This window comes from Strix aluco, chromosome 4 (assembly GCF_031877795.1).
Source record: "Strix aluco isolate bStrAlu1 chromosome 4, bStrAlu1.hap1, whole genome shotgun sequence".
NCBI lineage: Eukaryota > Metazoa > Chordata > Aves > Strigiformes > Strigidae > Strix > Strix aluco.
In genome coordinates, this window is record NC_133934.1 from 84,474,938 (window position 1) to 84,499,385 (window position 24,448).

Here is a 24,448-nt window from a genome sequence, read left to right on the forward strand (position 1 = left end):
CACAGTAGCTCCAGGGACAACCTGAGACATTTGCTGCGTAGTTATCCAAGCGCTGAGATCCAAAGCAGGGTTCAGTGATGGGTGTTACTATCAATGACCCTGGCTCAGTTCACAGTCTGCATTGATGGACAAGCAAAAGGCAGGGGGCTGCTGCTCTCACCCCTAGGAGTAACACAGGTGACACCTGCAGAATTCACAGAATCATCCAGGTTGGAAAAGCCCTTGAAGCTCCTCCAGTCCAACCATGAACCTCACACTGACTGTTCTCAACTTCACCAGATCCCTCAGCGCTGGGTCACCCTGAGAATTCATGTAAGCAAGCAATCACGACTGCTTCGTGGAAAGAAATGACTTCACCCAGGAAAAGACTACACTGCTCAGGCTGAGGTTGCACGGTGAAAGGCAGCAGAAGGTGCCCACGTGGACAAAACCGAAAAGCACAGACGGGGGTGGCCTGGGTGGGTTCTCCCTCTGGACAACCCCACAAACTGCAGGCAAGGTGCTCTCCCACAACAGACATTAAATGAGTAGCACGGATGGCTGCAGGGTCTGGGAGGTGCTGCAGATACCGTGCTGCTTTGAAAGGGGTTGCAGGGGGAAGGGGCACCGCAGCCCTCCAAAGCTCTGCTTGGGTTGAAAGCCAGAGAAACCCACAAATGCTACCAGGGGGCTGGTCAGCCACACGCTGACACAGCCTGCTGCCAGAAGCTCCTCCAGCATAGGCGGGCTGGGGCTTTGGTATCTCAGAAAGCTAGTATTCCAACAAAAAACATCCAAAAATGTGTTAAAACACCAAAGCATTTGTTAGCTTACAGTGCTTTTCACTTGCTCAGCAGGGGATTTGTGACCAACAGGAAACACCTGTGGACAGTTTTGATGCACATTCCCTTTAGAAGTTGGGTAACATCTTGAGAGAAGGAGCATAATGGATCCACTCCCAAGCTATGAAGCGGAAACGAACTCTACACGTGTGTTTTTCAACCACCACCTTAGTCCTTGTACAAACCCACCTCCAACTCCACCTCTCACCTTCCTCTTTTGAAGGGACTTGTCAGGAGTGTCTGTGGTTTTCCTTTCCAGGTCCTGCTTCCTTGCACCAGGGAGTTCCTTGGTCTCTGCTCTCTTATGGTGGCTGCCTTTCCCAGGGGGCTGGGGGACTCTTGACAGAAGAGGAAGATCTATTTTCACCATGAGGGACTGAGGGGTGGGGGAGTCCCTCATTGGCGAGAGCAACTTCTTCCCCCTGACAGACAAGGGAAGTTTGTCCTGGTGGAAGTTCTCTCTGGCCACCACGGCAGGCCTGTGGCCACTAGTCCTGGTGGGGGTTGTGCCCTGGCCTTGAGGAAGGGGACTGAGAGCAAGATGCTCTTGGGCACTGCCAGGCAAAACATCTCTCATGAGCTTGGGGTCCAAGAAGGGTTTGGTGTTGGCCTGGTGGGAGCTCTTGTGCTTTCTGTTCTCAGTGGGCTCTTGCAGTGCCGGCTTTGAGTCTTTTCTGTCACTGGATTTTGGCTTCCCTTTCGTTTTGACTTTTGGCTTGTCTCTGGAAGACTGGTCTCTGCCCTCAAAGGGTCCAGGGTCACTCTCCACCTTCAGGCCTCCCTTGGGCCCCTCATGCACCGGGGCCTTGCTGGGCCTTTTGATACCCACAGTCTGCCTGGGTGAGGGCTCCTCAGCACGCACAGGAGACTTCTGGCAGTTGTCTTTGGTCGGAAGACAAGTGTCCTGAGGAGCCATGGCTGCTCGGCCAGAGCTCTTGTGCTGAGGCTCCTTTGGCTCAGTGCACCGGTGGGAGGAGTTGCTGCTGACGCCCTGCCCCTGCTCCTTGCTCTCCTCACATCCATCCCCAGGGGCAATTTCACTGAGACCCTCTGTTGGCACTACTGGTGGGTTCACCTTGGTTAGCCAGTTGTCAAGCTGCCATTTATTAGAAGTTGGTGGGTCGGGCTGCAGACAAAAAGAGAAAGGAAGGATGCAAGACTGAAGCCTTTATGGGCTATTTCCATCCTAGCACAGCTTACCAGAACCCAGTGAAATTTCCCCTTATTGTTAAAAGAGCTTGAAAGTGAAAGACCATGAGACAGTGGGGATACTCTAGTGTGTGTACATCAACGCTTACTTCAGAAACACAGGATCAATCAAATGTGTTGCACAGCACTCCTGGATCCCTGCGAGCCCTACCTGTCACTCAGTAAGAGACCAGTCTATGTGAAAGCTTCATCTTGGTTTGCCACTAACGAACATCATTCCACAATCAAACATATAAAAAAAGCAGAAATTGTAAAAACGGATTAGGTGCTTCTTTGCAGTGCTTTTGAAGCGTTATTTGCACACAGTGCTGCTTTCAAAATGAACGAGGATGCCAGCTATCACATCTCATTGAAGTGTGACAGGTAGGCTGTCAGGCTCCTGTGTTTTAACCAAAAGATATTGTATGGCTGGCACATCAAGTCCAGCCTCTTCCGAGTCCTCTGCCTACAGAACTCAACACTCACTCCCCTCTGTCTCAAGCAAGGCATGAGCAACGGCTGAGGTCTGAAGGCCTCTGGAGTCACAGTCAGGTAACATAATGTGGTTGCTACAAGCCCTGCCTAATCTAACAGTAGTCTGGCAAGTTACAAGAGAAGCAAACCCAATTAATCCTAAACGAGACAACAGAAGCTGCAAATCAGGGGCATGACTCTCTGGGGTCCATTCTGAAAAGATCACATATATGTCAGCATCACTCCAATGTGTAGCTCACTACTTGGGCACCATCCGAGCACAGCTACACTCCCACCCTCACTGATTCTCCCCAGTCACAACTCTCACTTCTGAGAACCACCATAACTCTTCCCCCAAAAGAGAAAGCCTAGTATGTGAAAGTTTTTCCAAGACTAACGAATCCCTTCTGCCATAATTTCTTCTCTATCAAGACTCAACTCACTGTAGAATACGTGGATAAACAAGACATGTCTTCAACTGTGTTTGAGTGAGTCAATCTAGAAACTCGGTTTAAGAAACAGAGTTTGGTTTTACCATGGGTTTGTAAGTAAAACTAAACCACAAATTCCATTATACTTTTCAGATAACATAGATCTGCGTTATTTTCATTAGAATTTTAACTTAGTAGCTATTGAAGCACTGAAGGGCATTTTTTTTTTTTTTTGTCAAACACTATAAAAACATGGCCAAAAGACTTAGTAAACTTTGGTTTATAATGTAGGTAGCTATCAGATCCTCTGATATACTCTGATCCTTTTCTACTCCTTCTACCATCAGTTATCTTGTTTGTGATCTACAACAGGTTTTCCGAACACAAAGGATAGTAAGAGACTTTTTTTGTTTTTAAAAAAAAGGAACTATTGCCTATAGGTCTTAAAGTCTGTGCCTCTGCATGTTACAAAGTGACTATAAACAAATAGGCCATGTGCACTAACCTACTCCTTGAGCACCATGGATGAACAGTTTGTTGAATGAAAAAGAATAAAATCGTCAACGGCAAATAGCCAGGACTTCACTAGAGTGAGAACAAACTTACAGTCTAGTATTTTCAGGACAAACTAGGCAGGATTTGGTAAAAGAGGAGAAGCGTAACATCTGTTTCCTTCCAAAGACACCCACATTGCAGAGGGCAAAGTCTGTAACTGAACTGATAGAGGGTGAAGTGTATTAGATGTGAGATGAAAAGATATGCCTTCTCAAAGCTTGTTTTCTGCACATGAAATTCTCCCCATTGATGTGCTTCTAAGGTAAAAGGAAAGCTGGGTCTAGGGGAGGCAGGCAGAAATAAAGTACAAGGCTTCTGGGCTTTGTGAGAGAGTACGTCAAAACTGTCAGCAGACTGGTTTACGTCAGCTGTGGTCCACAGGATATAACCATGAGCTTCCCACTGGCCTGAGAATGTTTTGCAAGCTGGAGGAACTGTTTGAAACCACGGGCCATGAGCACTTCTGTAGCAGATTCTGTATGGTCTCAATTATGCAAGTTTAAGGCACCGAGTTCTGTTTGTCTGGTTTTTTTTCCCAATAAAAGCCTCAGAAATGCCAGTGCAGCACTATTCAAGCCAAATTCAGCAGAAGCAAGTCTAAGCACATTCCAGCCCTTCCTGCAGGTCTGATCACTTCAGCTGCAATCTGGGAAAAGCTGAATCTGCCACTTACACACAGGAGCTGCAGGGAGGCAGCAGTTCCTCTTCATCTATCAGGAAACTGATCTCACCCTGAAGTAGCCCATAGCCTCGGCTCCCAGAAAAGCTGCATGGGTGGAGGTGGGTCCCAAACACCCCAGACAAGCCGTGCATCTCATCTGCGCCTCGCTTGTGTCTCACCAGGAGTGCTAGACAATGATGCCCAAGGAGAAGGGGCAACACTTCCAGGTTAGTCATGTAAAAGTCTAACTATGCTGTTGCTAAGGGTTATTTAAGTGACAAACTCTAGAAAGGAAGCAAAGGGTACCAAAAGTCTGATGATGCAGCAAAGATGTCAAGGGGACCCCTGAACAATGACAGTATTTCAGGTCTCCTGTCCTGATCACATTCAGACAGCAGAGAGGCTGAGGCAAGAGGCTGTATTAAGCAGCTTCTGCATTTGATTTGCATTCACCTCAGGTGCTGACGCTCTCGGAGGGTCTTTTGCTTCACTGTCACTGGAGTTGCTCTCCGTCTCCGAGTCTGAAGAGCTGTCTGAGTCACTGGTGCTCCCTGACTCTGGGCTGCTGGAATGTGCTGATGCCACACTCTTGGGCTGGGACTGTAGGGCACTGCAAGGCCACCATGAGCTAAAATTAGAAAGCAGCATGGGTGAAGGTTACTTACTTATTCTATTGACATGGCAGGATTCAAAAATAAAACTGAAACCCCATGTTTTGGCACTGAGAGGAGAGGGGAGAAGGGCAAAGGAATACATTGCCATACTCAAAAGATAAAACACCGGAATAAGAAAAACCTCTGGAAATAATAAAACCTTCAACTCCAATCCAGCCAGCCAAATACCTCAGCAGGGCATCACTGCTGCAATATGAAGCTGCATTTAGCCAACCAAAGTTTAAAAAAATAACTGAAACTGTCAAGTCCTTTTCTGAAAGCCCCAACTCTCAAAAGTAAAATTTCCAATAAAGGCTAACAAGACAGAAACATATATTCCAGGATGGTTTGTCTCTTTGTGTTCTCCCCCTTTTCGCTTCTTTGTCTGTGTTACTTGGTCAAGGTGCTGTAACTGTTTCGTTAATGGCCATGTCAAGCAGCAGCACTTTTTGCCACACCCTCCCCAACTCAAAAGTGTTTTCCTCCAGCACTGACAATGACTCCCATGCAACTGAGGGAGAGCCATGACTTTTATGCACAACTTCTTTTCACTTTGAAATGGGCTTATGAAATCAAAATGTTCATTTTTTTTACTTCGAAAACTGTTTCTGACGTCAGTATCAATACATTTGCATGATTTGGAGGCAGGCTCCTTGCTGATCCAGACTGATATCACAAGAACACTCTGTTTCAAAAGCTTGCAGGGATGCAGTTCTATGCCAAGAACTGGCGTGCCCTTCTGCAAGCCTGACTTTGTAGACCCTGTGCTTGAAGAATATAGGTATCAAAGCAAAAATGTAGGTCAGTGCTCTCCTATAGGAAATATTACAGGCTTCTTCACCTTTCTTCCTCTAATGCTGGCATGTGGCTGTTCAGTCTACCTTGAATACTGCTTCTGACTAGCAATACATGACAGGAACTGCTTACAATCAGCTGCCTTATCAGAAGGAGCTGAAATAGCCTCAGGGAGTCTACCTAACCTTTTGCTGTTCTTCACCCACTTGGCTGTTTTGCACTTTCTTCTGAACTAAAACTGGACTCACACTCACCCGTCACTACAACAACTGAAAATCCTATCAGCTCCAGTGTGATCTACACATACACTCGCGGAGGGGAAGAGCAGAAAAGAAGGGAACAGTTGGGGAAATACCATTCTGGTTCCTAGGCCAAACCCAGCATGCCTGGATTATTCATTTCTGACTGAAGCTTTCAGTAAAACCCCACACAACTAAAGCCAGTTTTCAACAGCAGCTTCAGGTATCTAACAAGAAAAACCAAGAACCCTTACCCATCTACCCCCTATACAAAAAGTAGTTTTGGTTTTCTTCCTTATTTGGTCTAGCTAGTAGTTTGGGAACAAACCTGTACCTTGGAGGAGCAAGTGAAGAAGGTGGCTTTTCAGCAACCTGTTTTGTTCACAAAAACAAAGAGGAGAGGGGGAGGAAAGGTTAGCTTAAGGAACTCAGAACAACGCCACAAGTCGTGATGATTTAAAGGGATGTCTGTGTGCCTAGTGTATAGAACATCTAAAACTGACTTGGTCGTCACCACTCTCTTCGCTATCACTGAGCTGCAGGTCGTCCTGGAGCATTCTGAAAGACAACCAGAAGATAAATATCAGCCAAGGCAGACACAGTTTCAAGCAGCAGACACTGAAAAAGACTTGGTTTGCGCTTGCCAAAACGAATCAACCTCCCACATCCTTTTTGAACATTCGGCATGCTCAGTCTCCTCAACCCTGTCCTTCCCTAAATGAGTGATAAAATGAGAACACCCAACCTGGACATTTCACTGCGCTTTCCAACTGATCTCAGGACGGTTTGCAATGGAGGTCAGTATTGCTGGCTGCCATCTACAGACAACAAAGTCCTGTGAGGGGACTGCTCCTCAGCACAGATTACCTAGCACACTCACAACACAGCCAACAAAGGTTACCTAGCACACTAACACAGCAGGGTGGGCTGGAAGAAGTGTGACCCTTGTAGAGCAAGAGGCTAGGATGCTGTTTGCCCCCACAGGCTCCCCAAGGGGCAGACAGCATTGTCTCCGCACCAGAAGCTGGGCATGCTCATGCTCTCTGCTCTCAGGGGCGGCGAATATTTCTTTTGTCACAGGGGTTCTCTTTTTGTTGCCGAAGTCTCCTGTCACACATACATAAGTAAATGCCAAGGTCAAGCCTGTCTCCTATCTCTTCTCTACACAATGAACTTCATGCTCCTGCACATCTCAGCGGTAACCGTAACACTGAGCAGTTCTCAAAGCAGTTTATAAGCGGGGAGGCACAAACCCTCTTTTACTACTGCTAGAGAAGAGAGCAGGCTGCCTGCACAAGCTTCCCAAAGCATATTTTACTCCTCTGCCTGCAAGTGGTAACTACTGCTTGCAATTTCAATGCATTACCGAGGTCCTCAAAAGGCTGGAAGGGAAGGATTTGTGGGGAGGGACCCAAAGTTCTCCCAAATTGTCATCACCCTCTTTGGCAATCAAGCCGGTATCCCAAAAGGAGCTGGAAAACAGACAAGCAAAACTCTTGCTGTTCAAAAGTATTGTGATTCAGATCTTGAAACTGGCTGGAGACAGACTCCTCAACCCAGAGAATTACACACGTGTCATTCCAAAAACGGGATAGAAAGTTTAGGAACAGAGACAGGGATTTCAATCAATCAGGTTAAAACTCTTGCTTATTTCAACCTCCTTTCAAACTAAGGGCTCTCTGTGAGAAAAATTTCTCATGCCCAAATAAGCAAAATAAGCCTCCAAGCCCTCATGACAACACATCTTACAGCAAGAAAACAAATAGGAAAGATCCCCAGTGAACCACATCACCTGGGAAAAATGGGGAGTTCGTGTTCCTGATGCTTGTTAGGAAAAGAAAAACTACACAAACCTTCACACTCTTTCAAGCCGTCATGTCAAATCAGGAATAAAATGAAAAAAGATTTACAGCTCTGCAGGTCACCTCTAATGAGCCTGAGCAGTTTGAGGAGTAAAAACCTTGAATAAAAAAAAAATTCCCTTATTTAAACACTATCCCCACTAAGTAGACAAGTTATTTTACACTCATACCAAAGCAGTAGACACGCATGGACATACTTGCGTTGAAATAGGACCATGCTTGCTGCCGAATCTGGCCACGGTTTCCCAGTGAACAACAATGCCACAAGCCAGAAATGACTAATCTGCTCTTGCCCACAGAGCAGGACAACATGAAGAAACCCTAAAGGTCTCCTGTGCCTACCAGTACAGAGCCAGCCCCTCCCACACGGGTGACACCTCCTGCAGAGGTACTGACCCCACAGTCCCTGAGTACCTCTCGATGATGGAGAAGAGGCTCTCAGTGCACAAGGCCTCTGTCTGATTACGCTCACAAAGACCTACGTGCTTGCTTTGTTTGGCCATTTTGACTTTGCCATTCCCCTGTGACTATTCTCCATCTCCCAGCCTCCATTCCCAAATTTCCTTCCACACCTTCTTGGTGGAAATCACCTCTTGCCTCTTCTTTTAGAGTAAACACTGAAGGGAAGTGGTATGAGAAACCACCTTGCAAAACTGGGCCCCTGAATTTCCTACAGAAGGCAAACGGCACGCAGTGTGCAGCCATCCTGCATGCCCCAACTCTACAGGTGGGCTAGAGCTGAAGGTCACGGCCAGTCCGCTGAGACACAGAAAGGAAAAAAGAAGAATAGCAACAATACAGCCACTCACCACACTTCTGGGCAGTTTGGCCAAATGTCTACTGGCATCTCAACAAATTAGGGTTTTTTCCAACCCGTTAGGGGAAGCAGTCCACCAAAGGTGATAATGAACAAACTACCAGGGATGCTAAAAAGTTCTGAAAGTGTTTGGGTTTTTTGTTTTGTTTTGCTCTAAGAATTATGGCCTACAGATGTATTTGCTTTAGAGGTAAGAGGATACTGCAAGGAAACACTACCTAGATCTTCTTTTAAATCTGATTTAACTGTTTGTAATAACAAGGACTGCCTTTTTTGCCTGAGCTTGCTGGTAAATAAAATGCAGCACCACAAAAGAACATTGCAACTACTGAAGTTCTATTTAGGATCAAGGAAGAGCAGTAAAACTTTAAATGAGGCATATTTCTGTCAGGAGAGACAAAGCCAGTTTCCCCAAAACAGGGTTTCAACAAATTGTTAAATAGCCTAGTTAAAAGACAATAAATCTCCTTTAATAATTTTAATGCTTTAATTAGCTCAGGAGTTAATAGATGCCAAGTTTTCATTTACAGGACCTGTTCATTTTCAGGTTATATACACATCCTCAATCTCCCTGTAAAGCTATTTAAAAAGAGCTCTTTTAGCAAGAGAAGGAGCACTAAAATTAATATCGCTTGCCAAACCACCCCAGTGAAGGAACAGGCTGGCCCCTCTGCCAGCCGGGTTAAGGATGCATCACCAAGAATGAGCTTGGCATGTTCCCTTTTAAAAGAAGGGCTACTTCCATTCCAGCACAGCCAGGTGCTAACTTTGGTGCTGTATTCAAGAATGAAAGCCATCTGGGAAACCCTTGCACGCTTTGTAAAGCTGAATGCTTAATTCGGGCACACAGATGCACTGGGATTTCAACTTCTAATTAACCAGCACAAATGCTGTTTGTTTTCAGCCAGCTACATTTTGTAATGCAAGCTTCTCTAGGCAGCTGAATTTTCAGTCAGTCACATGCACTTTCAACTGCAGAGAAAGCAAGCCCTGTTGTGAAAATAAAAGCAAAAACAAAAGAAAAAAAAAAAGAAGCGATGCATCAGTTCAAGGGAAGGATGTAGAGGAAGTCCTTGGGCAAATCTTGCTTGATTCCATTTTAGACATAAACCTAAGCCACCCTGTTCCTCCTGCTTCAGCTGCCTTCGCCGACTATGGGTACACATGTCTCTTGGTAGATTGGACACAGCCCTCTGAAATGCCCGCAAGGACGTCGAGCAGAGAGGGGATGTTGGCTAAGGACAGAGCTACGTACTGTGCCAAATTTACAATTCCGGACCTTCGGGCTAAGAAAGGAGTACTTTCAGATTCTTGTCAACAGTAAGAGTCTCTGCCACCTGGAAAACCGACTAAAGCGCTAGAGGGATTTTGACAAGCAGCTGAGAAGAGTTGAAATAAAGATGATGGCTGTAGGGGAGCTGAGGAGGAAGGTGGAGGCTGGAGCAGTTGAAACTAGCATTTTTAATAGCGCAATAAAATTCTCCAGAAATCGTTCAGGAGAAGCAAGCAGGCGTGGAAGAAGGAGAGGTAAAATAAAGAATGGATTAAGGGAGTAGCTGACTGTTCAGCATGACACTATTCCACACGCCCAGCCAGCGAGAGCTCCTCTGCATGATGCTGGAACAGCATGAAAAGGGTTGTTTTATAGGTCTTACAGAGCTTGAACTCAAAATTCTACAGTCTCAACCAAGATGGAGAGATAGTCTTCCTCTTACTTGTAACTAGCCCAGTTTTGGGTTTGTTTTTTTTTTTTTTTAAATTAAATTGTTGATGATAAGGAAAAGGAAAAAAAGTGGAGTACACTTTGTAGTCTGTAGTTTGCAGCCTTCCATGAAACAACGTATCATGGGGTAAGATGAGATCTTTGTATTTCACATGAACAGACAGGCATTTAATGGTTCGGCAACTGCCTTGCACACGGCCTTCCAGACATGGAAAGATTTCTATTTGTTACTTGGGGCTCAGAACATATCAATGCTGCCATCTGGCCAGGTTAATCCTGAAAGACTCATGTCAGTCCCCACAAAACTACTTTCAAGCAATTTCTGTCATTAACCTCATTAATAGATAATCACTGTCACCTACAAGGACAGTATCAAGTTATTTTATCCACCAACTTAAAATTTTCTGTTGAAGCGATTCATTTATTAGTTGGCACTCCTTCCTAGCCTTGTAAAACTTTTGCAGTGATTGTACATCAACATCTTACACTGAGAGTCAAATTCTAAGAGGCTTTCTTCTGAGAGAAACCATAACATGACAGGAAAAGAGGAAATATATAAAGTAGAAATATATATACACACACTATTAAAAGAAGCTATAGAAATTTCATCTTCACCCCACTTTGCAACTAGATAATGTTATTAGAATATAAATAGGGGTTTTTAGAAAGTCCACATGAAAAGTTCCCTTTTGTTTTTTAAAATAAAGAACAACACTTTTAAGAAAACTTTTCCTTGGGCAACTGCAGAAAGTTATACCATATGACTGCTTTAAAATCTCACCCCTAGTTTTCAGAGTTTTCGTAGCTGTAGCTTTACTAGTCCTCACAGGCTTCAAAACGATATGCAGAATAAATCAGATTCAGTTTGTATTCCTTAGAATTTACATCAGTTGAATGCATTATTAGTAGTTTGAATAGCACTATGTGTGACAAGATGTTAAGTAGCCACAGATTAAAAGAGAAAAAAGCCCCTTCAATCTGGTACATTAATAGTTGGGGGGTTTTTTCTACAGTTTTATTTTGTTTTTAACACAGTTGCCATAATCACGAAATGTTTCTGGTGGTGCATCGAAACTTTCTGAGAAAAATCAGACCGATAAAACCTTAATCTTCAGAATCATCAAGTAAACCGAATTTTAATTCATTCCTGCTTCTTTTAAGTAACTGCACAGTAGAGATGGGAACTGAGTCTGGTTACTTACGATGTTCTTGGTTGAGAACTAGGCAATCTTTTTGAAGGTGCGTCATACTGTTCTGTAAATCAAAAATGAATCGGTTGGTTTTATTTCCCTTACTTATATCGCATTTTACCCTAGGTCTCTGAACATCAGATTAGAAAGTCACTTTCTTCCATTATGTAATTATTTGCCATTGAGATTATTCATCACTCCAAATGGGGTTTCCTAACGAAATACTGTTTGATCTCTGTTGAACTGCTGCCTTAATTTCTAGGTAACGACTGTATACAATCTCTTAAGTATTTTCTAAATCCATCACTGCTCAACAAAGCACAGGAAATTGTGCTCCTTAATCAATGTAAACACTTGATGTTCTCCTCAACATACAACACACAACACACAAAACTGTCTGTCCATACACACGTAAGAGTGTGTGTTTTCTTTGGATTTCTACTTACTCTGATTCTGTGCTACAGATCCAACAGGCTGTGATTCCTAAAAAGGAAGGACAAAGTGCAAATTGAGAATAAAATAAATCAGCTCTCTCTTCAGAGCAGCATAGCAATGATTTGTTTTCCATGTGTTACTGTAATAAATACTTCGACTAACTTGTCAAAGCATGACTTTGAAGTGTCCAATAATCTAAGCTGTCCTGATGTAGCTTAGCATGGACAGAAATGGTGCATGCTACTGCCACCAAAAAGGTGTTGCCAGCACATTAGTGGTATGTGCATTTTTGAAGAACTATTTAAAAAAATTTTGTAAGAGCTGCCAAATTCTTGTTTAACACAGCAAATATTTTTGTTGACAAGTGTTGTTTGTGCTGCAACAGAGATGAGATGCTTAAAATGTTTCTGAAAAGCAGCCACATTTGAAGCCCACGATTATAACAAATATGTAAGTCACTGAAACATTACACACACACCCCCCCTCGGCTCAAGCATCTTACAACTGTAAAAATACAAAGCTTGCTTAAAAAATAAAAAAAAGAGAAAAGATAATTAGGCTACCATATAGCCCACTCAAAAATGATTACTCAGAAGCACAATCTGATCCAATTCTCAGTAAAACAATGCGTTGCAAACAGCCATTAATACAACTCGAGATCCACTGTGCTTTAATTTATCTGACTTTGTCCAAAGATAATCTTTCCTAACAGCCTTTATCTATGAAAGGGGGACAAAATTAGATGAAACCACATGCAAGAGCCGGAAAGCTCTCTTCTAGTTTATCAAAAGGCCTGGCAAAATGAGCGTGTTTTACCTCTGTTGGGAAAGGAAATTTGGAAGGCTCTGCTGTACTAGGCGTATGAATACCTGTCAGGGGAGGTGGCCATGAGCGGGTCATTTCCTGGAAAGAGATTGAGAGAAGTGGCTTACAGTATTTTTCCTGATACACACAGGTGAAGTTTCACGCTTAAGAGATTCATATGGATCTACCAAAAAAGTCCTTGTCGACCCAGTTGTAAACCCAAGAGAGAGTACTGCAGCAAGAAGCCCTCCTTTGAGCACAGCAGCCAGACCATGGTGAGGACTTGCTCCTTCTCTGCAAGCATACTTCCACGGCCCCAGTAACAGCAATCTTAGTGAAGCTTGTAAAGAGTTAAGTACTTACTGTGTTTGCAGGATTAGGCCTCAGCCTTACAGCTATCACAGTTAAAGGGAAAAGTAAATAAAACCTGTATATGAGTAGTTCTGGGGTTTTGCAAAGCACAGGACTTTCCTGTTACAGAAGTTCTTATATCCCCTTACAGCAACAGCACTCCAAAAGGCTTTTTGTAACTCGAGGAGGCCAGCCAGAGAGCTCTGACTGCCAGCCGCTCCCTGTGCCATTCTGCCCGGAACACCAGCTTTTGCTCTGACCGACCAAGACATCTTTGACGTAGAGCTCTGGGACGTAGTTTCAAACCAAAGAAACAGACCGCCCTATGAGTTATGGCTTTAGGAATCGTTCTGCCCTGTTCCCCTGCCCTTACTCTCACCCATCATCACTACCAGGTACCAGCTTCTTGGGCTCAGCCATGGTCCAGGTGAAAGCAAAGCATAAACCCCACGGCCACAGGACAGGGCTCAGCAGGCGAGATCAACCTCCAGCCTGCCTCCTCTGGCACTACAGCTGGGCCTAGATGAGTGTGCTAAAGCCTTGGCTTGCACAGAAAGCTGAGCATAGGCAAGGATCTTTGTCCTGAACATACGCTAAAATACTTTAAGGGGGGCTTAATCTACACGAGGCCTTTGGGGAAGTTTGGGCTCAGAAATTCAGAACCACCTTTCTGGAATTGCACAAGACAGACTTTTCTTGGCTCCTGATCCCCAAGTTTTAAAACCTGAAGAGCATAATATAGTTGCTCCAAGAAGTGAATTTGTACGGCCTGCCACACTCACCCAGGAACATTTATCTCAGGACTTCCCCCCCAGCCCAAGACCACCTCTGTACTCAAGGTGTGCACCCACCATCCCCATCCGGAGGGGCTGACATCACAACCGTTCCCTGCCAACTTCCCAAAGAAAGCAGCAGGCAGAGTAACACAATATCGGCACTTGGCACAGCTCAGAAAGTCCGGAATTATGTTCATGCTGAATGTATCTCATGACGAGCATGCACCACGCAGTTTGCTCGCGGGGCTTAAAAGAAATCAGTGAGGAACGTGTCTGTGCAAAGTACATTTTTGTACTTTTGGCACCAAATAGATTGAAGTGTGAAAATCTCTACTGTATCATAATTGACAAGTGCCATTTTTTCATCAAGGCACAAATATGAAAGTTCAGAAGTGTCCCTGGTTTCTGTATCTATTAGGAATAACATGAAATGCAAAGATTTACAGGGAACGGAACCACATGGTTACCTTTGGCTCTAGAAGCAGGGATGCGAGCAATCCACGGGGGTTTCTGTGCAAGAACTAGAAGCAGCCTACAACTAACCTGGGTAACTATTGGATCACATTGTTACCACCCTTGCCTTCTCCTTTCTCCCCTCCCACTGCTCAGTTCATTGCTCACTTCACTCACTAGCTGTGCAATCTTTCAGTAGATGATAAACTCCTCCATACACTGCACTCCACCTCTTCGTGTATTTGTACATGCTTCCCCGTGGCTACTACGAAAATAGTATTATGCATTACTGACAGGCAAGGAAACAGGGTATCTCGTGAAACACAGAAGGATGCAGTACTGCAACATAACCAGCACACGAGAGCTACTGAGCACCTGTGTACAACTACCTGTCAGCTAAAACGCTGCCCCAACAACAGCTTCTTGAGAGCAACAAAGGCATCAGGATTTTTCAACCTGAAGCAACTGTGAGGGAAGTGAATCACAGAAACCACACACACCTCTGTCAGGACTTCATCGTCTCAGAATAGTATTTGACATTAAGGAACTATCTTCTCAGTATCAGCATGACCGGCTTGGAGATCACAGTGCGTTCTCACACCATGCACAGTGAATGGGTGACACGCACGCAGACCCAGCTACTGGGAGCCTGTGCGCTGCTCACAGAGCCAGCTCTAACACAAGGTTACAGAGACAGTTTTGCATCAGAGCTGGCTCAGCTTTGCACGAATGGATTAGAATGACAGCGAAGGAGGAGCAGTCCAGCAGCAGCACTGTGCGTAGGCGGGTGGGAAGGGTGCAGGTGCCTGCTCCTGTTCAGGGCCACACTGCTGGGGCTGGCAGCATGGACACGAGGCAGCACGTCCACCGCCTTTGGGGGAAGCGTACTCAGTAATGGCAACTCCCTAACCTGATGAAGGAGCAGCTCTGGCTGTTTTGGATGACATATGAATCTTGCTCTCGGACCACACCAGACTATATTACACTTACATACTAATAGAAAGACTGGTCTTACAACTCCAGCTGTACCCGAGGCTAACTTTTAACTTTACTTCTCCATAGCATATCCCAATAAACCCTTTCAGTGACTGGAACGTCTGCTGACAGACCAGAAGCATAGTGATATTTTTTCCCCACACACTACTTCAATGCATGCAAAATATAAGCAAACACAGAGCTCTATTGCTTAAGAGCACCTACCTTCAAAATTTCTTCAATGGAGTGGACGTCACTGGGGAAGGTTTGCTGCAACAAAAAAAGGGGAAGCACCGTCAGTTTGTTTTGTTTTTACCAACCGACATGAGACAAACAGATGCACTCATCAAATATTTGCTGACCAACAGTTCTATAAATTTCATGAAGTCCCTTAATAAGAAAATGCTAGTAAGAATTAAAAGCCCCATCAGAAGGGCAGTTAATAATGCACACCTACAAAGCCTGTTGTTTTCAAGTCTTTAGTAGAAGATATATTCTAAGAAAGATGAGAAAGAAGGAAAGTGAAACAGAGGTCATTAAACAACGGTGCTCATTGAGTGGCAGGATTCCCCTTGTTTCATGACCAGTGTTATTCTATGCAGCCATATGCACTCAGCAGAAAAAGAAGCTTGGAGAAGACAAAGCAAAGGTGGTTTTAAGTGGAGGGATCATGCACCAGGCCCTTGAATGCCAGCTCTCAGACTCAGGGGAACATCAACTGCCATTAAAAAAATAGAGAAGCAATACAATTGTAACTTGTGCAGTTCAGAATAAAACCTTGAACATACCCCCGGGTAGCAGCTACACGGCGACTTCTGGAAAAGCCTGCAGATGATCTGGATCAAGAGACTACCCCTGTACCTCCCCAACCTGCTTCACCAGAGCCCAGGCAGCGACCACCCCATGCCCACCGGGCCTGGGCCAGGGCTGCCCCCAAGGCAAGGGCGGTGAGGACTCTGAAGGGAGGCCAGCTCCCCGGCAGCACCCTGGCACTCCACCAATGGCACCCAAAGAGGCCCAGGAAATAGCCGCAGCAGCGCCTGCAGCTGCCTTAGCCAGCCTCACGAGCCCAGGCCCAACCAAGCTCTGGGGAAGAGTACAAAGCAAAAGCAATACTAATATTTGCCAGTTATATAACAAACAGCAGACTTTGCAGCTTGGGCGAACACATAAATCTGCTTTTAATGTAGCAGCAAAACCCCACTTTAGCGACTCCTGGCAGGACACCCCCCTGCACACAACACCAAGCATCAGCAGCATAAGTACTGCTGGGCGAGGAAATAGCACAGCAAATGCCTCCTGTTCCCCAGGCACGTGGGGGTGAGGGTAACCACACAGCCAGGGCAAGTGGCAATGCCCCCGACAGAGCTGCCCCGCCCAGGCTGTGGGTGGCGGGAGAGGGTGCCGCAGCAGTTCCCTCCTTCCAGCACCACCGGCAGCAGGAGTGCCAGGGATGCTGCGCAGCAGGACCTGAGCTGCTTCTGGCCACAGGCAACACAACTCCACTTCGGCACGTCTGCTTCTCATCTACTAGCAAGGTATGTGTTTTGAAAGTACCTGTCATTTACACATCCGTTCCTAACTGGTATCATTAAAGGAAACTGAAATTAAAAACAGCCAAAGAGCGGAGTAGTTACAATGAGCAAAGTGCATCCAAGAGCAGCTTCTTGCCTATAAACAAGAGATTCAATGGAACCGTCCGGCTATCGGTGTAATTGCTGAAAGGGAAAGGCCAGGAAGACGTTCCTTGTATGAAAGGAAGAGGGCAGTGAGCTACAGTGCTGGATCAGAAGGATCTTCCCTAGAACAAAGTAAACAGCAAAGCAAGCATTGTCCTTCGCACTCTCACAGAAAGGTCACTCATCTGTTTCCCATATGCTGCACTATTTACAATGGAGGGAGTACAGGACATGAAGAATCTCTTCCCTGCAACCCCGTTTGTCTGTGTCTACATAAAGTTCTCATCGAGGCAGTACTCATCTGACAAAGATACTACTTTTCTTCAGAAAATCACGCATGGATAGCTGCTTCTGATCTTACTCACCCCAAGACAAAGGGAAACTGAGGCATGACCAGATGAATCACATGAATGAAAGCAAGGGGCTGGGATCTAGCCAGACTTGCAGAAGCACCCCACAGCAGGCAGGAGGAGGGAGAGGGAGAGCAAACAGCAGTGAAATTCTACCACGTGGCAAGAGATCAGGAGGCTTCATAACTCAGGGTGCCAAAAAGGGATCCCTCTTTTCCTCTTTTTCCTCCCAGCAGGCTTAACCTGCTAGCTCAACCACCTAATTTACTTAATTTAGTAAGTGGTGAACAGCAGACACAGAAACTTGCATCTTGCTGTACAGAAATGGAGTGTTTAACTAGAAGATTGCTTCAGAAAGCTGCTGAGAAATCCCATGAGAACACCACAGTAAAAACCCTTCCCACAAACCAGATAAGGAATCAAGATCCCACCTGGACAGAGTACTCAAAATCTCCCTCTACAATGGATCAATTGCAACAAATCAAAATCAGTTTGTTTCTCCCATTCCAGACACTTAAGTTTTATGAGGAGATAAATGATAACAAAAGTGGAATTCAATTAACCTGAGAATCAGAGAGTATCTGCAACAGCTAGTTTGGACCTCACTTACCCTTGTCAAACTCATACCCCCTTCCTGAAGGTCTTTCAGATAAGCCTGAAGAGGCTTTGAAATTGATGCAGGTTTCCATACAATGAGTATTTATAGTGCAATAGTCAGGAGGATTTATTGTAACCCTGTTAGGGTACTAACATAATAACAGGGCACTGTTCAGTGACTGTGCTGTTCTTCACAGGTCTGGTGGCTTAGTAAAAACCACTTTCATCTTCATGGTACAAAATTTAAAGGAAAGCAAACACATGACACTGAACAAGTACTGCAGAAGTCTGCATCAGCAGCACAAGGACCTCCATTTGTCTGTCTTTTTGAGACACAACGTTCAAGTGCATGGTCCCAAGACATGTGAAGCTCTGGAGATACAGAACATAAGGTATTGGGGATGCTCAGGATTGCTTTCATCTTTGGCTAGCAGTTTACTCCCAGGGCCACTAAGTTAGGACATGCTAGGAAGCCCATGCCCCTGCTGGAGACCCTCCCTGAAGAGCATGGGTTTTGAGGCATCTTTAATCTCTGCTCTGCTATCCTGCTGTGCCCTAAGACTGAAAAACCGAATGACACTTTCACCAGCAGTAAAACGTGCAATGAGGAAACAAAACCGCTGCCCACAAATGGATTTGCAACACCCTTATCAAATACATGGTGAAACATTTGCTCTAGAGATTAAAATCACAGACTCCTCAGGACACGAACAGAAAAATTGCTTTCAGTGCCAGAACCACAACAAAACCAGTCAGAGCCATTTGACTGCACTAGGGAACCCAGCAGGACTTGGGTAGGATTGCGACTCATTTCTTCCGCAAGTCTGCAGCCAGTTGCAGTCCCTGTGCCCCAAATCCACTGGCCCCAGCGAGGGCAGGCACACACCCTTTCACTCCATCCCAGCTGCATTGTCCAGGGACTCCTTGTTTTTACAGAACTATGCACCCAGCGCCTGAAGGAGCTGGGCTTTTCTGCACGCTGAGTAGTTTTTTTGCCCCCTTTTTTTTTTCCTTCAAGTCACATCTCAGCCTGTAAACTACTATTAATCCACAATTATCGCCCAGCAGCTAGGGCTGTCCTTGCCAGTTTTAAGAGAAGAGTTCAGGGAAAAGGAGAAACACAATGTTGCTTGAAGAAGAATTAAAAAGCCAAAGAAATCACTGAAATGAGATCAGCTTCACTGAGGACTGTGGGTGTGAAAGATCAAATATTACATGTTGCTGTCTATCCCACTTAGCAGTTTTACACCCTTTACAGGGAACACTAACGTCCTCCCCACAGCAAACTTGATTTAAGTCCTGTGTATATTTGCTGGCTGACACTGACATCTGCACAATCTCCAGCTAGGATCTCCTCACACCACATTCATACTCACTGTCAGTTTGGGAATGATGCAGATGCCTCCGAGTGCCACTCACAAAACGTTTTGATGGCTGAGGTCAAGTGCAATCATGGGACATCCAGAACCATAGGGTCACTGGGTTTCTGTTTTGGTTTTGCTTTTTAAAGCCAACATTCCCATCCAAACTGATGCTGCACAACAAAAACAGCTACCCCCCTCTGCAATAATACTAATCTATGTTTCAAAAAGTCTGGTTTTGCTCAAGCGAAGGCTCAACTCCCAGTGATCTTGCAGACTCCAAAAAAGTCTGAGGGGCAGCATGCTTCTCCATTAACCAGCTCCCCCAGCAGAAGACACCAGCAGAGACAGAGGTGCACGTCCAGCCCCAACAGGTACCCACATCTGACCCACAACTCCATCCCAGTTCCACAGACTCTAGAGAGGTTAAATAAATGGATGTAACTTGGAAAGACATCTTGTTCAGAAAGACAGAAACCTACTTTAAGAGAGCAGACAGAAGAAATTGCCCCCTTTGTAATCTGTCATGCTTATCCACAAAAATCCCAGGGAACAGCTAGACACAGACTGTGCGACATGGTTCATGCCAGTTATATGTGACCAATAATTTCAGGGACAAATTTAAAATTATACTCATCATTTGTGATGGGAACAGAATCTGGACTGATACACTTCCGTAAGTGCAAGGCTAATTTAATAGATGACTTCTTTACTTGCAAGCTTAAAAAGTAAAGAGGAAGGTTTAAAAAGGTTATCAAGACAAAATCAAGTATCTCTTTGATGAGTATTAACACACTTAATAGGCAAAACAGACATTTCACAATGTCAATGATAAGTTTGATTTTAAGGTTTTTGGAACAAAAAGATGGATAAACATAAAGCCAAAGCCATTAAGTAAATTTTGACTACAGAAAAATGCAGACTACCATTAATACGACTTTTAAGCCTCAGTTACTGAAGAACAAGCAACATGCTATTAAAATGGTGAGACACTGCCACACTCTCTCCTTTTTATAATTTTTGCAGTATATACATTTTTCCAATTCACCAACCTGCACAACTGGCTGATGAAGGCCAAGTAATATCTTGCAAAGACATATCATCTCAAGGTTAACAAAAGACAGTGCTACAAGGTGATATGCCTGAAGTATTATTAAGTACAGCTGAAGTTGTCTGAAAAGGACTTCACTCAAACCTCTGCATTCAACATAATAGCTCAGACCAGCACAACCACATCCACTCTCTCCTCTTGGTAGCTGCACAAAATCACCCACTTCCTTTTTCCTCACTACTAGTGACCTCACTCAAGAAGAAATATCTATGCAGATACCTGTGAAAGTTTAAATAAAATAAGAAGTACCATATATTTTCAGGATGTTTTGGAGCGTTTAGGTTTTTTGAGAAAGAAGTTGTGCACTTCCCATTTAGCATCTGCCATAGGTAAAACACTTTGGAAACCTCCGACACATGCAAGTGTACTGCCCAGACAACAATGTGGGGAAGGACATGCTATTCAGAGCCATTTCAGACAGTACTGCTATACTTGTTTTCCTTCCGGGAAAATGCAGTTGAGGAAGTTACTTCAGATTGATTAATTGATGAATTCCTACACATACCAGCAACTCCCTTTCTGCTCACTTACATGCACACAGCACAACATAATAATGTATTCAGAAAGCCAATGTATGGTTCCAGAACACAAAAATATATATAAATACTTGGGTGATAAATTTTAATGCAGATTCTTTACCAGAGCAATAAATACATTAATGCTTTCACTTTATCAGAGCATAAACTACTCAAAGGCTAGAGACCTGCAGGAATCACTGTCTACATGATAACCTATTGCAGCTGACCAGATACAGAGTATTTTGCTTTGCTCTATAGCATCATGCTTCCCCCAAAGAAGTTAAATGTTTGTCTCCTGTACCATAATGCATGCAATTACATGAAAAGTAGCTTTCCTTATGCTAAAGGTGGTGAACAGAATTGGAAGCATCTATTAGAAATTTGACTATGAAAGATTGTGTGATCCCCTCCCCATTTGTACTAGGGTAGCACACAATCTGCTGATTTGACTATAGGGTGGGATTGTCCATTAAAAGTAAAAAAAAAAACCAACCCACAAACAGTCACTGAAGGATTCAGTACTATGATCCTGAGCTGAAAAGGATTTAAGGATTAGGGCCAACATAATTTCAAGCACCTGCACAAACATAAGAAACCCTAGAAGTTATATGAGGAACTAGGCTGCCTTTATGCTACAACAGGCTTGCAAAAATGCACAGGTGCACATACCCTCAAAAGAAGAGAACGAGCTCTTAATTTAGAAAACAATTCGAAATCTGCACAGGCACTCAATTCAAGCTGCATAGCAACTGTGTGACAAAACTCTCAAATACCTCCAAGTCCTCTCTTCAAGCGCAATTCCAAAAAAACCACGCACTTTCACGAGCACAAAGCCCTGCTCGTGCCCCGAGCCTTGCACAGCTCTGTTAGACGCTCTAAAGAGAGATGAACAAGGAAATGCGGATAATGACAGTCACCTAAAACCAGACTAAACTGCTTGAGGAACCACCTGGTACACAAATGCCCCACTGGCCATGATAATATGTGGGCCAGACACCCAACCAGAGGTGGTGCAGTGCCCCAACCAGGGAGCAACACAAGAAAGGGCCAGCATCAACCCTCCTGGCCCTGCACTCTTTTCCTGCTGACAGAGTTGCACCCACCAGACCGTTGCAGCAGGAGGGACCAGCAGCCTGCTCCTCTCTCAGCACGACGGCTAGAAGGGGAAGGGGAAAGTGAGGGAGACTTTGAAAGGATCCTTGGCAAAAGCCTGGCTTTCTCCTCTCTAGCACAATGCAGTCAACACTGGCTAAACTGAGAAGCCAGAAGACTGGGCATCTTTTTAAAAATAAAGCTTTGCCACAGATACTACAAAGAATAAGCAGCGCGGTTTTGGTAATGAAGACAGGGTTCAAGAGCTTCTAAAGTTGCTTCTTTTTTAAAATTAAAAATTACAGCGCACATTTTTATCCCATTCTGCCACATGTGCCAAATGGAGCTGAAGGACCGTACGGCAGTCTTGCGTGCAAGCTTTCTCCCTGGTTTCTAAATAGCTTGCCTCGTCAGGAGGTTGTGGCAGAATAGTTTCAAGCAGGCTGTCAAAAAAATTGTCTCCAAGAGAGTTGGCCACGCATTATTTCAGATGTCACAGAGTGGCACCACTGAGATGTATGGGCTCAAACAAGGCCAGTAGCGGTAACAGCATATAGATTGCACAAAGATGAGGACAGGAAGTCTGGAAGCAGATATTAACCGGAATGGATATGAACTGCCTTTCAGGCAAGCATTAAGGTGTTGCAGACCTTTCTGTTCCTTCTCATCTCAGTAATTTCCACCCGACTGCTTATTTCTGCTTATTTGCATGCCTCTGCTGTCACAGCCATTTAGAGCTGCCCCTCTGACATCCTGCACACAAATAAGTCCCTTGCTTCTCTGTTTCCTTCATCTCAGGTGAAACTGGTGCCTGGAGACAGCCAAGTGGTTTAGGTGAAGAACAGGTACGGCCCACGTGCATTTCATATGCTTCCTGGTATCTCCTCCTAATCAAAATGGATTTGCCGTGTGTGTAGCTCAAGTTTGCCAGCTATTGCTCTTTGCCTGATTTCAGACTAAATTATTAGCACGAGAAAACCCAAGGGAGCAGTGCAGCAAGGGTGAGAAAAGCCAAGTATGAGTTCCATGTCCTTCATTGTGTTGTCAGTTTTGTTTCCTAATGAGCTGCAACTATCAGCAGAGGCCACCTGTTCATGCTAAAAAAAGTTCATATTTACAGCTGCTTCCCATTTAATACTATATTTGAACATAAATATTTAGCCTTAAATTTATTTTTTCATGTCAACTGCACAGGCTTTTGCCACATGAATGCAACGAAGATCACGAAACTGCATATGCATGAAGGGTTAGTCTGAAAACACCACGCAGAGCAAAGTCAGACCAAAACCTCCCATCCTGTCCTCACTTTGCCCATAACATGCTTAACCAGCTCAGAGCAGGAGATCTGGCATATTAGATGGACTCTCCTACTCACACACAGGTCACACTAGGGATAGCACACTAGCATACTCCTCAAAGCAACCTTCCACCTGCATTTTTGTGTAGTTAAAAACCCACCCTCTCCATAATATAGATAGTTGCGAGATGAACACACACACACACACAGAGCTCGTTTCCAAATGACCCAGCCAACAAAAGCAAGAATACGTATTTTAACCAAGCCTCTACTAATCTTGATTATGAATGCAATAACATTCTGCCATGCATTGAAAAAGGCTGACAAAATTTGAAACTCGAATTACCTCGTTGATCAAAACAAACACTTAAACACAAATTTATGAAGGTTTTCACACACTATCTTGAGGAACCCCAAACACCAAGCAGATTCTCTGCCAAGGATGTTTAAATTTCCATATAACAAAACAGATTAAAATACATCTATGACACAAAGAGAGGTCCAATGATCTGAAACCTGGCTTACTCCATCCACCTTTTTTTAGAGGATATGGTGGCAAGGCTGGTTTCGGGGAAAGCAGAAGCAACAATTCGTACTTATCTATTCAGGAGAGCATTTATCAGAACAAATATGAACACTGTGTGAATACATTTGTGATTAAAATAATTTCTAGTCAGACAGGCAGCATCCTGTGAGCAAACTATCAGCATGGGTGGTCATTAAGCGTGTTTTTAAAAGATGTTTACATTTTGCTGCAGACACAGTGCACTTGTTCAACAGATCTCTTTCTTTCACACACTTACTGATTCCCAAGTGTCTGATATGTGGGGAACCCTTTCTTAACATGGCAAACAAAATGTTTTTCCAAGTCAACCAGCTAAAGGCTTATTTTGCAGATAGACAGGTTCTCTAATAATCCTTCAAACAATATCCGCTCAATTCAACAAAATTCTCTTACCATGAATAACAATTGTTAAGATACGCTAAAAAAAAAAAAAATAAGTGAGGGCAGAGGGAGAACAGGAATGCAAACCAAAACTAACTAAATAGCAATGCCAATGACCTCATGCCTGTGAGCTTTACATTTTGATTCATCTTGTATGATCTCAGCCAGCATTAAATACGAACCTTACAGCAAACAGTATGTGTTTTAACAGAAATGCATCTCAGATAGAAGACACAAAAGGAAGTTCTATGAAGTAATCCCACCTAAAACAGTAGCCTTGAGGCAAAATAATCA

The 24,448-nt window shown here is 44.3% G+C and overlaps 1 protein-coding gene across 3 annotated transcripts in view; it reads right to left on the bottom strand.

Moving 5' to 3' along the window:
• The window catches only part of AFF1 (ALF transcription elongation factor 1), a 114,965-nt gene that overhangs the window by 22,385 nt on the left and 68,132 nt on the right, over positions 1-24,448 (bottom strand). For 2 of the 3 annotated variants that reach the window (XM_074823863.1, XM_074823864.1), the window contains exons 4-11: positions 15,429-15,473; positions 12,661-12,747; positions 11,856-11,892; positions 11,422-11,473; positions 6,321-6,375; positions 6,152-6,189; positions 4,584-4,758; positions 1,030-1,947 (exon numbers count right to left, since the gene is read on the bottom strand). In XM_074823863.1, coding sequence (XP_074679964.1) covers positions 1,030-1,947; positions 4,584-4,758; positions 6,152-6,189; positions 6,321-6,375; positions 11,422-11,473; positions 11,856-11,892; positions 12,661-12,747; positions 15,429-15,473 — 1,407 coding nt within the window. The remainder of the gene's footprint in view (positions 1-1,029; positions 1,948-4,583; positions 4,759-6,151; positions 6,190-6,320; positions 6,376-11,421; positions 11,474-11,855; positions 11,893-12,660; positions 12,748-15,428; positions 15,474-24,448) is intronic. The other variant, XM_074823865.1, reaches the window with a different exon arrangement.